At 31.2% G+C, this 12,771-nt stretch overlaps 2 protein-coding genes across 2 annotated transcripts; one reads left to right on the forward strand and one right to left on the reverse strand.

Moving 5' to 3' along the window:
- Window positions 1–2,767: 2,767 nt before the first annotated feature.
- Window positions 2,768–6,124, reverse strand: LOC125835696 (glycine-rich cell wall structural protein 1-like). The gene is made up of 2 exons (XM_049514803.1): window positions 6,076–6,124; window positions 2,768–3,150 (listed from the first exon to the last, which is right to left on the reverse strand). The coding sequence occupies exons 1-2, from the start codon at window positions 6,122–6,124 to the stop codon at window positions 2,768–2,770; spliced, it is 432 nt and encodes a 143-aa protein (XP_049370760.1).
- Window positions 6,125–11,101: 4,977 nt separating this feature from the next.
- LOC125835653 (RING-H2 finger protein ATL78-like) lies at window positions 11,102–11,948 on the forward strand. The gene has a single exon (XM_049514766.1). The coding sequence runs from the start codon at window positions 11,102–11,104 to the stop codon at window positions 11,792–11,794; it is 693 nt and encodes a 230-aa protein (XP_049370723.1). The 3' UTR covers window positions 11,795–11,948.
- Window positions 11,949–12,771: the final 823 nt, after the last annotated feature.

The raw sequence follows: 12,771 nt of genomic DNA on the forward strand, positions 1-12,771 counted from the left end.
CTATATTCTAATTGGGATTATAACCAGGGCGACATCGTTTGGTTTAGGGGTATAGAAGTGGATATCTCAGCTCAAGCGATCAACAAGCACTATCAAGTTCCTCCATAACCTATGTCTGATTATTGGCGCAAGGAGCAACATTTGAATTTGTCATGTATGCTAAAGGTGTTTTTTGATAACCCAAGCAACGCGCATTGGGTTAAGAATTAATCAAATGACTATGCAGTCTTTCCCAAGGCATTCATGAACCAAAAGACCAAGACTTTGCTCAACTGGACTATCAAATGTTGGATGTCGGCTACTCATAAGATCGATATTATATGGGATTGTGTGCTCCTTATTTATGTTATATTGAATGACATCTCTGTAGACATTAGCGAGATATTGCATCGTCAGATGTTGAAGACACGTATCAACATGAAATGGACTTTATACTTTGTCCACACCCTGACTGTCATGCTAGCTCATTACAAGTTGAACAAGAAAAGTGATGAGAAGGTGGCAGATACAGAGTCAGCATTCCATGACATGTGTGTTGTCCTGGATTCGAATGAGGGTCGTGCCCATAAAGAGTCTAATAGAGACCGCATTAAGGCTTTAGAGGGTGAAATTCAGAAACTGAGGGAAGATCTCAAGGTGTCAGAGAAGACTAGGGATAAGTGAATGCATATGATTGAACTTTTAAGGAGATCCAAGAATTCTAAGCCAACGTGAGATGTTAGCATTCAGATTGATCTTGCAGAATTGGAGAAGCAATTGAGTGTTGTATTTGCTGAAAATAATCTCACTAGATGAAATTTATGCTCCAACACTGAGAGAAAGATATTACAAGCTTGCAACATCTTTTGGTGGATAGACTTTTTTTTGTGGAGAAAATTTTAGATATGTTATTGCTATTGACAAAAAGTTAGACTAATGTGAAAGTAATTATTATGATTAATTAGTGCATTGGTAATTGTGCACCATCACTAAACATTTGTTAGTTAAAACAGATGTTTTGGTTGTCTAGAATTTGTATTGGTCGATAGTTGTTCTTCACTAGCAGATAAAATTAATAAGTTATGATATGTTGAAAGTTGTACCTTAGATTATAAATAAATACATATTTGTGAAAAAAAGACTCTAAGTATATTTATAACTATGAAATTTATGCTATAAATTTAAAAACCGTAGCTATTATCGATTTGGGACACTCATGAGCTCACAATGTGTCAACTTTGCTCAAATCAATATATATTTCACACACAATGGGCCTCGCACACTGCTTGATTTCACTGATTTGTAGAAATTTCTCCTTCGCCTGAGACGCTAATGTGCTCTCCTTGAGTTCACATTACCTTGCTAAAATTTATCTCACAAAGTACAGAAGTTGCAGAAGTAGGTTGTCTACTTGCTAAGGATTCAACAATCTGACATAAAAGTTCAAGACCATAGTATACATAGAAATTAAGTGAAGATATAATTACATAAAAGTTCAACATCATTCAACCATTCAAACAAAGACAAAAGAAAAATATTATTTGTCAACCAACATAAAAAAAAATTTGAAACCATATTACTTTCCAGCAACCTACCATATTGCTTCAGTTCTTCGTCAATCACAACCCACTGCCCATCTCCACCGCATCCGGCTAACAGTATTATCATTCATCAAGGTCATGGGAGTGCGGTAACCAGATACTCAATATAGGACAATGAGTATGAATCGCATACTGCCCTACTATCGTTTCTTGGACTATCCTTCTTCCGCTCATAAATTTATTTATTATTGAGCAGATTTACAGGCAAGTGGTTGAAACATCCAAACTACTTCAACAATCTAGGTAATAATTCCAACACAGAAATAATGAATAAAAAGAACTAATCTTCCCTGTAGATTGAAAGGTTGCAATCATAGTTATTTATCTTTCCCTCGTCGACTAGAAACTCGAGAGCGATCAAATATTTTTTCTTTAGATTCATTATAGTATAGATTCTCTTGGCACCTATCCATGAGACACCGTCGGGATATGATTTGGCTCCTCAATATTCCTTGTAAAAATCTTCAAACACGTATGTATCAAGACAATCTTTCAAGGGAATAACACCCTTTTCTGAACTAACCTTGCACAACTCATCATAGGTAGTCTTTAGAAAATTGTAGAAATTAAGATCGAGGATTACGTCTGTCGGGTCATAGTGTGTGGGGTAATCTATGTGTCTTTTGTGCATAGGGCCTAATATTTCATCTACATGCTGCAATCATGAAAAAATAGTTAATAAATAGAATTGATGCAACATGTTCAACAACGAAGAAAAAGATTTAGTTAAAGTTGCAACTTAAATATAAAAAGAAATTATAGAAACATACACGGTTTTTTCACCACATATTCATCGTTGTCATCATTTTAAAGTCCTCATAATCCAACTCATGCATGGTATATATTCCCTTGACTGCCTTTTTTTCCTTGATTAGCTTCTGAAGATTCTTCTTTTTTTTGTCATCTGCATGTAGATAAATATTTACCGGTTGGAGTTTTATTTGTTGATCAGCCATCGTCTTCAGATTGTTAATAGCGTTTTTCTTAGCACTTGTTACTATTTTATCAATCAGTTTTCTCTTTCTTTTTACACCAATTGGAGTGTAAATTCCCAAAGATGGAATGATACCCCTTTTGGATATCAATGTCTTGATGGTTTTCTTTAAAGAGTTCACCTCGGAAATCAATGTCTTAATGGCTTCCTCTTGAGAGTTTACCTTGGAAATCAATATCTTGATGGCTTCCTCTTAAGAATTCACCTTAGAGGTACCAACACCAACAATTGAATATTTTTCTAAGGTGTAGGGAGTTCTAATATCATGACCAACACCAATACCACCAACAACACCATTACCACCACCACCATCAGTTGAATATTTTTCTAAGGTGTGGGAAGTTTTAATATCACGACCACCAACACCACCACCAGCACCACCATTAATACCACCAGCATTACCACCACCACCAACACCAGTATCACCAACATTACCAGCACCACCACCAGTACTATCAATATCACCACCAACCCCACCAACACCAGTACCAACCACAGATAAATCCCTTTTAATGGTTGTTGCTCTGGTCCCTAACTTCGATCTTGGCAAGCTGTTTATTAAAGGCTTATGTGCACCTAAGTGCGAAAAGACAGTGCAACTTTGTTATGCCGAAACTTAAATGTTAAGTCAACAACACTTTCAAATGCCACTTCTTCCGTCGCATCCGTCTTTAGGATGATATAGGCATAATGATGCACGTCTTAGTGGGGAAAATTTTTTGCCCCCGATGTAGCTTGAAAGCAGAAAGAGTAGAATTCAGAGCTTGGTGGTCTTAAGAATGGTTCGGGTGGGGGATTCTCTTAAGAATAAAGAATTCGAATAGAATCTAATTCATGTCCATGTTAACAGAAGAGCGAATTCAATATCAAGACGCTTGAGAGAAAGGACTAGCCTTGTATATACGTTATTTTTGTTTATGTCAGAGGTGCCCAAAGCTAGAAGCAAGATTTCTAGTAGGATATTCAAAGCTTTTGAGGTGGATGGATGGATTTGGAAGCAAGTGAAAGAACTAGTTGCATAGATAAAGATATACTTAATGGACCTTTGGGCTTGAAATATGTGGTTGGGGTGTTTTGTAGAGGCTCAACCTAGTCCAATGTAGTTAGATTTGACTTAAGTCACGCAATCTTGACTTAAATAATTAATCCGGCTTTATTAACCCAAAATATTGACTTGGGTCAATATGTCTTGAATTTAGAACTTAGTCCATACAAAATTTAATCCCATAAAATTTTGCATGTCTACACTTACCAAACTAGGTAAGGTAGTCATATAGCTTGCTTGACACAAAATTTAGCTTGCTTACTCCTTTATATGGTTTTGGGCGAAATTATAATAGGCGAAAGATAATCACTTTTTTTCATTTCAATTTATATGATATTGTGTCCTTATATGTCTGTTCAAAAAGAGTGTAAGATTTTATATATGAAAACGATAAAAATCTACATTTCGAAATTTTTTATGATTTTTTTTATAATCACATAAATATTAGGACATATATATCCCACAATTAGATAGGGTCGGGGTAGGTTTTATATGTACTCCACGTATAAAAAAACTAAGCAATACGATATTCCAAGCTTAATTAGTTTCTTGCATAATTAATTAATGAGCACGAGCAAAAAATTAATATGGTTAAACAAAAAGGCCATACCACTTTTGTGATATATATGTACAACTTGTGTTCCAAGTTGTTTATATTACTAAAAATAAATAAAGATATTCATTTCAAAATATTTATTAGTTAATAAAATTAAGATAAAAATTATTATTTTTATTTTTATTTTACTTTTAAAATTATTTATTCTTTAAAATAAACAATATTTTGATTATGTTAAAAATATTAAAAACAAATTCATAAAAAAATAATTTTTTTTTATTTATGATTTCTTAAAAGGTGGGTAAATGAGAAAAGTGAAATCAAATATGATATGGCTGCATGGATAAAATATATTTTATAGGTTTAAAAGGATAGATCTTGTTAAAAAAAAAGTCCTTGTCATCTTTACACGTTTAAAGCCTTTTGCTAATTATCTTCTATCTTTTTAATTAGTGATTTTCTGATTAATAAAGATTTGAATAAGTATCTAAGAAGATTATCTTGCTTTAGCTACAAACAACAAGAACAATAATTAAAGCGTAAATTGGATTCCCAAAAATATTTTACGTGTTGTAATCAGTCTAATTACCACGTTAATTTATATTATAAATAATTTAATTAATAGATGGACGAAAAGATTTAGCGGCTGATTTGTCTTAATCCCGTCTAATGTAACTCAAGGGTACTATAGTCTTTTCGATCTGTTTGGGTATTTTTTTTGACATAAGCGTTTGGACAAAGATCATTTTTCAATAATTAAAAAAACAGATTTGGTGAACAAAGTTATTTGATAAAAATGTACATCAGTGAAAATATTTTCTTTGTTTTAATTTATTTTCTGATTTCAATTTGACACAAAATTTACGAAAAAGTAAAGAAACTTTATGGTCTTGAACCCAAGATATGTTGAATGTATTAAAATGTCTTTTAATTTTATAGTCTTAAACTTTGTCACGTAGAAGGTTTAAAATTAACAAATTGCTAGAAAGGATAAATATTCTTTTTTAAATAGACTAAAAAGGAAAGTGAAATAAACAAATGCAAGTTGAAATTTACAATTGTGGGATTGTTTCACCCTTAACAAGAGTTCTTTGGGTTCGAGCCCTAGATATGCATGGAGAAAATCTTATTGGGAGCGTCATCCCCAAATTAAATGAGTTTAGCAATGTACAATCTGAATTTAATTAGGGCTCCCAGGCAAACTACGAACACCGATGTAGAAAAAAGGAAATTTGCAAGGAATTCATAAACTGGATTGAATGCCACAATAATTTTTTTTAAATAATGAAGAAGTAATTGTTCAGAAAAATTGTTGTTTTTTTCATTATTCAAATACAAATTAAATTGATTAGTTCTGTTAGTGGTTAATATTGCGTCTAAAGATATTTTACAGAAAAACTTTAAAAGATTCAATCAAAGTCACACTAACACTAGCTACAAACATATAAAATGTTTGATCAAATCTTAGTAATTTATCTCGAATCACACTCACACTAGCTAGAAATATATAAAATTAAATGTTAATGCAAAAAGAATCAATCAAGGATTTGGTGTTTTTTTTTTCTTACTATATTCACTTTGTCAAAATTTATGTAATACGATAAGAATTTTGAGATCTAAATTTTTTAAACTTTGACGTAAACTGAGTCAGGTTCTCTAAAAAAAAAAAAAAAAAAATTTTTTATGTGATATAATTAGAATTGTGAGATTTAAATTTTTCAACTTAGACTTGAATTGAGACATAGAAATTTTAAATTTTTTGAAATAATATTTATATATTTGAAATTATGTAAAAAACATTATAAATCATAATGATAAATAACTTAAAATATTTAAAAGTAATAAAAGAAAATTCTAATTAAAAAAAAAACTTGGTTAACTTTTGAAATTATGATCGTACCATCAGGAGCATAGCTACATGTAATGAAGAGTGGCCAATTGAACATCATTCGTCAAAATTCAAAACATAGAAAATTATATAAAATATATAAATCAAACAATAATTTTTATTAGAATATTAATAAATTTTGAACATTCTTCGTACAATTTCTGATTTTGTCGCCACATAATTTGAGAATCAGTACAAAAATTGGCTCTTTCATTTTGTCCTTTGTTTCATTTGCTTTTTGCTAAAATAGGAGGTATTATTATAAATTAAACATTAGTGCTTAATTACCACCAAATATAGTATAGTAAATGTTTCTAGACCACAAGAATTTTCAAGTGGAGCCAAAAAGTACTTTTTTAAAAATTAGCTTCCTCCTAATGTTCGGAGTCTGTATTGAAATTTTGATTAAATTTGATCATAGATTGTACACTATAGAACCCATTCAATTATCATTTTGTTCAATGCTCTGTTGCCGCTGATTAATATCAAAGAATATAAAATTCAATTTTTTCTTTATATTGTGAAATGTTATGTATAATTAAATTAAGATATATATAATGAAACAGGGGAGTATTATAAAAGAATCAGAAAGAGGTACATCATACATTTTAAGTTATTAGTGTTGTTTTTCTTTTTAGTTTGTTACCTCAGGTGTCGTAGCTAATTGAGTAGCTCTAGAAGCATGTGTAAAACCTCGTAATGAAGAACGTGATTTTTCTCAGAAAGGTAATGAGATTATTCGTGAGGCTCGTAATAATGAACTTGCAAAATGGATCTATTTATTATAAAGAGATTCATCGTTCTTGATCCTGCTTCACCTTAATTGTTATTTGAAATAAGTAAAAGTTCAAAAATCATCATATAATAATCTAGTAATTGCAATAGAAAAGAAATAAGGGAGGTTTTGTGATAATTTTTCAATTTTTTTACCAAGTAATCTAGTATCCTTATGCATTCGATCGTTGTGATCGCACTCTATTATGGATTTCTGACCACGTTCTTCTTATCTTTGTAGCAACTGAAATCTTAAACAACAAAAAAAAAAAAAATCTTAAAGAGAAGTCTCTCTTTTTTTTTGGCAATTCCTTAATTCTAATGAACTTTCACATGACATATACAAGATCACAAAATTAAAAAATATATATATTTTGATGCATTATACATATCTTTGATTTAAAACCACAAAACTCAAAATTTCTTTATTTTGTTAAACTTCTTAGTTAGAGGTAGTAATTGATTTTATACCCATTAAAATTGATAACATTATAATCCTAAAATAGTTAGTGATGTGGGATTAATCTATGAATTTAATTACTGATTAAACAAACAAATATTTGATTACATGGGACAAATCCTTGATTGATTAGTGAATTGACTAGGGAGCCTAACTAAAAGATATGATCATGTACTAGGAATCTATAATTGATATGCAAATCACATAAAAGTTGTAAAAAAGGAAAAAAAGAGTTAAAAGGACGAGTAGCAAAAGTAGCCATGATATTGTTTACTGCCCTACATAAAAAATATCTTTAGCCGCAATTAATTAACAACAACAGTTTAATTGACGCTAAATATATATTTTTAGTTACAGTTAACACTTTTTGTATATGTCCCTAAAGCCTTTAGCAATATTGGATCTAATGGCACTTAACTAACGCCGGTAAAGTCTTTAGCCCTCTTTATTAATGTGTCTATTTATTGCCGCTAAAAATTATTTTTGTTATAGTGTTACTCCCTTCAATCCTAAATAAACGTTGATTTTAGTTTGGACACACTTTTTAAAAAATTTACATTTAAAAAAAAAAAGAGTAGTATTTGTTCCAATCTAACCTTTATTAATTGCTTTGAATAAAGTCTTTCACTGAAAAAAAAACTACCAAGAAAAATACATTTAAATCAGATATTTCGTAGCTATCCAAGATTTCCATGTTTGAATCGAAATTTCAAACGCTAAAGCTCATCTTGTTTTGTTTATATTAGAACTTTTTTCTCGAATAAATCATAAAATCATAACCATCGTCTAAGTGAAGTAGCTCATGAGTATGAAATACAAATGATAAGAGTTCATGCTTGGAAAGAAATGATTGTGAATTAATAGTAGAAAATTTTATGTATTTATATAAGGATAATTTTAGAAGAATATTAATATATATATATATATATATATATATATATATATATATATATATATATATATATATATTATGAGTAGTTTGTTTTGTTTATCATTTGATGTCGATATCTGCTTTAATTTGAAATTTCATTCACAATGAAAATTTCACTTTAAAAAATAACTTTTTATTAAAAACAATTTAATTCTCAAAACGTCAATTTAAAATCTCATACATTTACCACTCCACTATAATCCGAACCATCATAGCTTAAAGTTTTTAGGCTATGGGCATTGCAAACATAAAGAATAGAAGTAAGGCTTCATATATTCCTAAAGTGAAACTTTATATCCTCCTTTATTAATAATAGGTTGGTTGTTATCTAATTAAGCCTTTCTATAAAGTCGGCTTTTTAAAATTAATAAAAAGGCGCAGTATTGAAACTAAAATCCATTAGAGAGCACACTTCAACACACATTATATACTTACCCCACCCCCTCTATTGATATATAGTTTATCAAAAAGGTATTTATAAGAATAAAATACTAAGATTAGAAAGAGGAAAAAAATGCATCGTATAAACGCCTATCAAAATGATAGCAATATATTCTTTTTTGTATATTATTAAATGATACACCTAAAATATATAACTTTTATATATATTTAGCTAGCGAATGTCACTATTTAACAGATCAGCCAAATATGTAATTTGCGTACCTAAAATAAACGAAAAAACTACTTAATTGGACAAACATCTCTACCATGTCTACTTGTTTTGTCTAATACTTTAAAATCATTATATAATATCTCTTTGTCCGTCCCTCTTCCTCCCCACCCCCCACCCCCCGGCCCTCCCTCTTTCGCCTATTTTTGCTCCCATACTCTGCTTTTGTTTTGACTATTCTAGGCTAAAGGACTTGACGGACAAATTTAGAGGTCCTCTCTCTCCCCTCTTTCTGCTTGGTCATGATATATATCTCTATATATTTTAATATCAGATACAGGTATAGATGCAAATATCTATGCACAAATACACAAATGAATGTATTGGTGGTGCATATTCCAATACTAGATACATGTATTTATGCACATACATACTAAAACTAGATATTTGATATTAGATACACTGCTAAAATTAATGTTGAATACACGAAATGAAATTCTTATCAGATAAACTGCATGAAATTAATTTTGGATACACAGATACATGAAATTGATATTCGATATACAGATATATAAAATTTATGAAACTCATAATATATTCTAAAATACAAATACATAGGAAGAGAGGTATAAGCAGTACCAATAAACAGTATGCTTTATGTTGTTTCCTCTAAAATAAAATATTACTAATATACAAAAGTATGCATTTTCCATGTCATGAGGAGAATAGGAAGCTTCGTGCTCCCTTCTTGGGCCCAAAAGAGCATTTGTTTTAGAGATATGGGCCCCTCATGATAATGCAAATATCCACGTGGCTGACTACTCCACACTAAATGTGGGCTGGGCCCATCTTGAGTAGATAGCCCATTAACATACACAAAAATATATTAGTGGAGTATCCAAATTGGCAAGGCAAAAATTATTGATATTAAAAATTAGTTATACCATTCCATTTTCTCATGTTATGTACTACTGTTGTGCATTGCCATCTCTAGCATCCTCACTATCCAACTTAATTTGAATTCACGTCCGAAAAGTCAAATATAAGAATGAATTGCTCTCTAATAAAAATGACGAATGAAAGAAGCTCATCGTGGATGATAGGACAAAGCGATAGCGAATCCATTCTTGCTCTTCCCATTCCATACCATAAACAGACACCTTTGCTTCATCGACATTGGCACTATTCTTATTGAATAGTTCAAATAACTAGTTGAACATACCTATTCTTTTCAAGAATAGCCTCCCCTTATCGAAAAGAAGGGCACAATGGCAACAATCTATCTCTCTGGGGATGCGAAGAATATTTGAAACGACTTTCGAACCATCACACGGATTCCGAAATGAGTCAAGTTACCTAACGTGACACACTATATACATCAGCAGAGAGAAACCAAACTCCTCCTCAGGAGGATAGATGGGGTGATTCCACTGCGTGAGCAACCCGACTGTGTCTTACATGTGCTCTACAGACCGCACGTAATCTTTCTTCCCAACGAACCCTACCCGATGACCTAAGAAAAAACCAGTCATACCTTTGAATTTATTCTCTGATAGCTATCTTTTGCCTTAACCACATCAAAGAGTCATGATTCAATTCAGATCCATCTTGATTGATTTCTCATTTTTCGGATCTGATTGTAACAATGGAGAAGTAGGAAGACTTTGGGTATATTCACAATAATTTAGTAGCTTTTGATAGGAATCTTAACACTCCTAAACATTACAAGGGCTCCACCACCAACACAACAATGACATATCAGTGTAATTCTACAAGTGGTGTCAGAGGCAGGTAGGATATACGTGATCTTATTTGTACATTTGTGAGGTAGAGAAGTTGTTTCCAGTAGACCCTTGACTCAAAAAGATGTAATCGATGTAGGATTAAAAGGAAAATAACGACAGCATAATAGCAGGATACATAAAGAAAATGAAACAATAGCTAAGCAATTAATAACGTTGAGGGCTCCACCATTTCTTTTTTTTTTAAAATACCATTCGTGGGTATTTGTAGTGGTTAGATAGAAGTAAAGCTAGTTAATTAATTAAAAATATGGGTTGAAAAGTCTTTTAAGTATTGTTTAATTAAGGAAAATAAACTTAGTAATTATAATAATTATTCTTTCATTATTGGCCCATAAAGTACATCTTCTTGCCCTATAAATTTGTCCTAAGCAACTACCAATTACAATATTCATTCAACCCCAACAAACAAAAGCACAACACTTCAAAGAAAACACACACTCAACCAAAAAAATAAATCCATGGCAACTATAACTTCCACTTTATTAATTCAAGATTTCATGAAAAATTTACAATATTCAAGAAGACTACTTCTACCTGCCACCCCACAATACCACCATGACACCACCTTGGCACCAACAGATATATCACAAGGGGACACCACCAATACATTTGATGCACATGTTGTGATGGTACTATCAGTACTATTATGTGCTTTAATTTGTTCACTTGGCTTGAACTCAATCATAAGATGTGCATTAAGATGCACTAGTTTGGTATCAGAGTCAGACTCGTCCTCGATCTCTACAAACCTTTCAGCAACGACGAAGCTGACAAATAACGGGATCAAGAAAAAAGCCCTTAAGATGTTTCCAATTATAGCATACACTACTGAGTTGAAACATCCAGGTCTCGACTCTGAATGTGTCATTTGCTTATCGGAATTTATTGCGGGAGAGAAAGTTAGGGTTTTGCCTAAGTGCAACCATGGGTTCCACGTTCGATGTATCGATAAATGGCTCAATTCACACTCTTCTTGCCCTACTTGTAGACATTGCCTCATTGAAACTTGTCAAAAAATTGTCAATGGTGGTAGTTCTAATTCAACTACAACTACAAGTACAATTTCAAACCCTCAAGTAGCAGCACAAGAAATTATTATAAGGATTGAACCTCTACAACATGAAGGTGTGGTATCTAACCATCAACATTAGGTATAAAATAGTTAGTTTAGTGGCTAGAGTTCAATTGATTGATATGTTATAACATACAGTCAATTAGTAGCTTTCTAGTAATCAATTCAGTTGATTACAAGATGGAGAATCGAACCCTCACCAATAAGGTGAAAGTTCAGATAGTCAACCAACTGAGTTGTTAAAATTCTTCAGTTTTTTTTTTTTAAATCTATTTTGAGGAAAAATTTAGCTAGGTTGCAAAAGCCAAAGGCCAATGCTCATGTAAGTTTTTAAGGGGTTCGTTAGTTTGGCAAATTGTATCATCAAATTGTATATAAATTAAAATTCCTTTACTAAAGCCTTTTCCTGTTAGAAAAATCAAGGAGAATAAAATTTAACAAGTAGGGGTTTAATTATGTTTTAAAATATTCCATGATGAAGAATAAAGAAATGTTTGGAACAAATTATTGGAACCTCACGGGGCTTGCTATTTCTAAATCCAATTATTTTTCCATTTTGGTATTTTCATTTTCTCCTACCACTTTAGCGGTATATTAATAAAGATTACGCTAAAATCTTTGCCGACATTAGTCAATTGTCATTAAATTCAATATATCATTTACAAAACGTGCTAATTGCCTCTCCCTCTCTCTCTCTCTATATATATATTATTTTATTTTTATTTTTATTTTTAAAGTAATAATTTTAACTTACGTATCAAACACAAGAAAATAAATAAAATCAAATCCACTTATTTTTCTTCCTACTGAACACACCTTTTGTAGGTGTGGTCTGCGGGTTGGGGGCGTTGCATTATAGTAATGATAAGATTGAATAAGTTTTTATGATACGATAAAATAAATTAAATTAACTAAAGGAAAGGAAAGTTCTTAACGATGGTTAAAATAAATTAAATACTATATTAAAATGAGATTGCAAAAATTAAAGAATATCTTGGAAGATTCCCAAGAACGAATTTAAAATTGTAGTATCACTGCACCAAAAATGATTTTTAG

The sequence above is a fragment of the Solanum verrucosum genome, unplaced genomic scaffold (genome assembly GCF_900185275.1).
Source record: "Solanum verrucosum unplaced genomic scaffold, falcon-dt-bn FXZP01000128.1, whole genome shotgun sequence".
Classification (NCBI taxonomy): domain Eukaryota; kingdom Viridiplantae; phylum Streptophyta; class Magnoliopsida; order Solanales; family Solanaceae; genus Solanum; species Solanum verrucosum.

Coding starts and splice junctions, on each gene's coding strand:
- LOC125835696 (XM_049514803.1), bottom strand. CDS start 6,124: ATGATGTTCAATTGGCCACTCTTCATTACATGTAGCTATGCTCCTGAT. Junction 3,151..6,075: donor ATGTAGCTATGCTCCTGATG/GTACGATCATAA, acceptor TTTCGCACTTAG/GTGCACATAAGCCTTTAATA.
- LOC125835653 (XM_049514766.1), top strand. CDS start 11,102: ATGGCAACTATAACTTCCACTTTATTAATTCAAGATTTCATGAAAAAT.